Consider the following 5313-nt stretch of genomic DNA (forward strand, 5'->3'; position numbering starts at 1 on the left):
GTTTAATAGTGTGGGGGGGAAGAAAGAGTTGCCACTGAATAGTTTTCATCTTGTCAAGATGGGTCTGGTTAAAAGAGATAGGGATAAGATTCTTATAATTCAATAGTGAGTACTTGTTATCATGATTAACTGCAACTGTCAGAATTGGAAAGGTAGAAAATTTGTAACAAAAACCGGGGAGTAGTTAATCTTATAGTCAAGAAACAAAAGACCCTAGGACCATCAAGGGAGAAGAGCACAAGCAGAATGCGAGACCTTATCCAGAGAAGCAGGAATACCAGAGATGTAGGCCGACATGGGGACATGGAGAGAGGGAACATCTGAGGACTCGAGATTCATGGGAAGAGAGTGACTAAGAGATGGTAGCCAAGAGGCAGGCTTGCAGAATGTGCTCTGTTTAAAAAAACGAAAGTTAATGTGAATAGAGAGAACTACTATCAACTGATGGTACATGGAGAGGATTATAATCATTGTAATGAAACAAGGTATATGCTTTGCTGAATGTTAAAACTGATGATCTGCACTGTAAACTTTCACTCAATCCACAATAAAAACTTTTAAAAAATGGGAAAAAATAAATTACAGGGTAATCTGCGTATCAAAATTTATAAAAGGAGGAAAAATCTGAAAGATTTAGTAAATATAGCACAACAGAAATGAAAAGAAAACCCACAAATGAAATGGAATTCAACACAGAAAATTATGTGGAACAAAGACTCCAGTAGCACAAGACACAGAGAAACATGACAACAACCAATTCATACCTATTGACAATTACACTGAATGTAAATAGATTAAATGTGCTAGTCAAGCATCATAGAGAACAGAATAAATAAGAAAACAGGATCCTTCCGTATGCTGTTTATAAGAGATACATCAAAAAGATGAAGGTAGCCTAAATGCCCAACAGAAGAATGGATAATAAATTTTGGTACATACACACAAAAGAAAACTACAAAATGATGAAGAATAATGATGAATCTGTGAAACACATCACAAAATGGTTGAAACTAGTCAATCACAAAAGGATAAATGTTGTATGACACTAATGCTGTAAAATGTTTTTAAAAAAGCTTTCTTGATATTAAAAAAGCCATCTATGATAGTTGTGGGGAGGCTTATTCATGGGCTAGAAAGCAGATACATGTTAACATGGGTGACAGGGCAGGCAATATACAACAGAGGGAGGTTAGTAGAGGAAAGATGAAGGTAGGAGGAGACATAGGGAAGAAAGCAATAGTCAAAGTAAATGATGTTAACTGTTGGACTTCTGGTGTGGCACTGCAGGCTAAGCACCATAATGCGAACTACAAGGCTGGCAGTTCAAACCCAGCAGCTGCTCACTGGAAACACTGTATAGGGCTGCTATGAGTCGAAACCAACTCGACAGCACTTAACAACAATGAAGCAAAGTATATGACTTGTTGAATATAAAACTGATGATCGGCTCTGTAAACCTTCATTCAATTAACACACACAAAAAAAGATTTATAGCCTCAGAAACCCTACACAGGGTCACTATGAGTCAAAACTGTCATGATAGCACATAATAAAGATTGTTAAGTGCCGTCCAGTCGGTTCCGACCCACAGTGACCTTGTACAGGGTTTCCGAGGAGTGGCTGGTGAGCTTGAACCCCCGACCTTGCAGTTCAACAGCTTTGCAGTCTGGCTCATTAACCCACAACGCCACACCAGGACTCCAACAATTAAAGATAGATAACAGCAAATATTAGTGAGGATGTAGAGAAACTAGAACAGTAATACATTGCTGGGAGTCCTCGTGTGGCACTGTAAAATAAGCACTGGACTGTTAACCTCAAGGCCAGTGGTTCAAACCCACTAGCTGCTTCTTGGAAACCCAATACTGGGTCGCTATGAGTCAGAATCAACTCAAGGACACATCACAACAATACATTGCTGCTGGTGGAAATGCAAAATGGTGCAGCCACTGTGGAAAAGTCTGCCAGTTTCTCAAAGGTTAAACAGAGGTATCATGCCAATTAAAGCAACTAGTTGTCACTGAGTAGACTCTGACTCATGGCAACCCCATGTGGGCCAAAGCAAACTATGCTTCATAGGGTTTTCAATGGCTGATGTTGGAGGAAAGTAAATCACCAGGCTTCTCTTCTGAGAAGACTTTGGGGGGACATGAACTTCCAACATTCTGGCTAGCAGTCAAGTGTACTAATCATCTGTACCACTCAGGGACTCCATTAATAGCTGTTATTGTTGTTACATGCCACTGAGTCAATTACGACTCACAGCAACCCTGCACTGACCCTCCGAGGAGCAGCTGGTGGGTTTGAACTACTGACCTTTCAGTTAGCAATCCAGTGCTTATCCTACAGCACCACACCAGGACTCCAAAGATATCTGTTTCTACAGTTAAAACATCCATGTTGTTGTTAAATGCTGTTGAGCCTATTCCAAATCATGTTGTTGTTAAGTGCCGTTGAGTCAGTTCCGACTCATAGTAACCCACTATGGGGTATTCGAAGACCATCTGATGGGTTTGAACCTCCAACTTTGCAGCTAGCAGTCCAGTGCTTATGCCTACCAGGACTGCATTCCAACTCATAGTGACCCTGGATATGGTTTCCTAAGCTGTAAATCTTTGCAGGAACAAAAAGCATCATCTTTCTTCCTTGAGCAGCTGCTAGCTAGGGACAAAATGATGGCTTTGAACCAGTTCAAAGTGTTTATCCTATGGCACTACTGTGCTCCCTAAAACATTTATAGGATTGATTAATGCTATGTTCCAAGGTAGTGACGTCTGATTCCAAATAAGGGTGAGAAAAAATGGAAAAGGATTGGTAAGGCCAAGCATTATTTCTTAGCCTTTTAGGTTTCTTCTCTTATAAAAGACTTGTAAACAGCCTTTTGTCTAGTAGATTACTTTGTCTCATAGATCTGTGTTCTTAAGATTTCCTAGTTATCAATCTTTTATGATTGTTTCTAAATGACCTTTCCAAAACAAATAGTACAAACCCGTTGCTGATTTCATCCCCTCCATCCCCGGCCCCCCAGCGGCTTGTGGATTCGAACAGCTGATTGTGCGGTTAGCAACTCAAAAGCATAACCCACTATTACACCAGCGAGCGCTTCACACAGCCAACACCGTATTTTAGCTTTCATATTAATACATCAAATCGCTTTCAAGATTCAGCAAACTGCATGTATTTTGATTAATGATGGTTTATTAAAAGTGTTAACGTTTAATAACTATATCTAACAAGATGTCTAAGGAGCTCTGGTAGCATAGTGGTTACAAATCGGGCTGCGAACCGCAAAATCAGCAGTTCGAAACTACTACCAGCTGTTCCGCGGGAGAAAGATGAGGCTTTCTGCTCCCGAAGATTTACAGTCTCAGAAACCCTGTCGCTATGAGTTCGGAACCGAATCACGGCACATAACAACAACCAGATGTCTGAAACAACAATGAAGAGCTTCTACTCCACATGCACTAAGTCCATGATTTTTTTAAATTTCCAGCAGCATTAACATACAATCAATTCTTTACTGTTAAAGCCGCTGGACAGACTCATGATATTTCAGCGACAGCCAACTGCTCAAAGCTCAAAAAAGTTTACTTATTTCCAGGCGCACCATCAAATGTTTTGCAAAATAAAGAAGGTGCACTGCAGTCACAGTATTGTAGAGTATAGGAGCTTAGATCACTTAATGTAACGCCCTCATTTTCAGTGAAGCACCTGCAATCCAAACGTTAAGAAACGTGCTCAATCTTGGTCCCCTGAAATCTACACATTCGGGGTTCTTTTCACTCCAATAGGCATTTCAGATTCCCCAGTCCTAAAAGGCTAGTCTGACTATTAATTTTACTACATGAGGTCTGCGAGTATTACAGAACTCGAAGTACCTCTTAACCCCACACTAATCGATTCCTATCCACTTCCTTACCTTTTCCTTCCCAATATCCACCGCTATGATTCACAAAAAGATAAACCAGGCGGCCTGAATTTCTGGCTCAAACTGGATGCGACATCCCCAGCACCTGGCTACTGTTTTTCTGCTACATTAATGCAAGTTTAATTGTATACTTTACTTAATTAGCATCCACTAAGCACAGGCTTTGCAGGGAGAGGGGTGCATGCGGCTCGTAGCCCGCGACAGCGCGCACGGACATCGACACGGCTCTCCAGAAGACAGGGAGCCGCGGACGCAGGGGATGCGGGGCTCCGGAGAGCCGACCGGGGGTCACGGAGGAGCCCGGGAATGAGTAACGGCGCAGGCGGCTCACCTTTACGCAGTTCCCGCTCCCACACGGTGACGATGGGCCGCGAGTGTTTGCGGTGGTGGATGAGCCACAGAGACAAGGTCTGCACGCTCTGCTGCGAGTTGCTCAACTCCGACAGCTTCTTCTCCAGCGCCGCCTCAGAGAAAGCGGACATCCCTCCGACACCACGTTCACGCCGTCCCACGCGCTAGGGCCGCGGGGAGGAGAGTTTCGCCGCCCTAGTCGCGGCCTCGCCCCCTCACCCCACCCTTCCCCACGCCCTCAATACCGCCAGCGCCACAGCTAAGTCCGGCCGCAAACCAGCAAGATGGCGTCCGGCCGGCAGTGACGTCAGAGGCCACCCCAGCCCCAGCTCTCCAGTTTCAAGCCCTCGGAAGAGGCGCGGCCTCGGCCGAGAGGCGGAAGAGGCGGGACCGAAACCAGCGCAGGTGAGGCACCGGGGGCGTGCGCCTGCATCTTGGTGGTGGTAGGGCAGGTTTAGATAGGCCTAGAACGTTCCAGGGAGAAAATGATCATTGGCAAAGAAAAAATAATTGTATGAAAGGTTGAGCATATATCACTATTTACCTCTATTCCATTTAGCCCAAGCAAACCTGCCTTAGTGTTCGTCTATCTACCTTGTTCTTCCATGCCCTTCCCCTTCTTGTGTATTGCCCTCCCCAACACAATGATGTGGTTGATGGTCTTTTGACTCATCTATGAGCTCTTCCCAGTCTTCTTCAAAATGTTTGCTCTATCTAAAAACTGTTATTTTATGTAGGGCAGCATTTTCATAAACTTGTTGCAAAGCTTTAATAGTTTGAGAAAATGTCCACTTGAGTTTTGTTTAAAATTTGATATTAGCCCTAACCTCAATTTTTTTTTTCACCTGGCCCAAGAAGTATCCCTTTTATTGAAGACACTCTAACAAAACTAAGACAAGTGTATTACTGAAAGAATTTGTCTGCAGTTATCTAAGGATTGCAGAGACATGTTTAAACCATTTTGTTTGGAAATAACTCATGCATGTATGAACTTAAACCCTTTTAGCAATACTTTTTTAACTACCCTCATGTAT

The 5313-nt window shown here is 43.2% G+C and overlaps 1 protein-coding gene across 1 annotated transcript in view; it reads right to left on the bottom strand.

Annotated features, from left to right (window-relative positions):
* RPRD1A (regulation of nuclear pre-mRNA domain containing 1A) overlaps nucleotides 1–4565 on the bottom strand; it is an 83630-nt gene extending 79065 nt beyond the window's left edge. The window contains exon 1 of the mRNA XM_006835073.1: nucleotides 4260–4565. Coding sequence (XP_006835136.1) covers nucleotides 4260–4410 — 151 coding nt within the window. The 5' untranslated portion in view covers nucleotides 4411–4565. The remainder of the gene's footprint in view (nucleotides 1–4259) is intronic.
* Between the last annotated feature and the right edge of the window lie 748 nt (nucleotides 4566–5313).

The sequence above is a fragment of the Chrysochloris asiatica genome, unplaced genomic scaffold, assembly GCF_000296735.1.
Source record: "Chrysochloris asiatica unplaced genomic scaffold, ChrAsi1.0 scaffold00015, whole genome shotgun sequence".
In the NCBI taxonomy this organism is placed as follows: Eukaryota; Metazoa; Chordata; class Mammalia; order Afrosoricida; family Chrysochloridae; genus Chrysochloris; species Chrysochloris asiatica.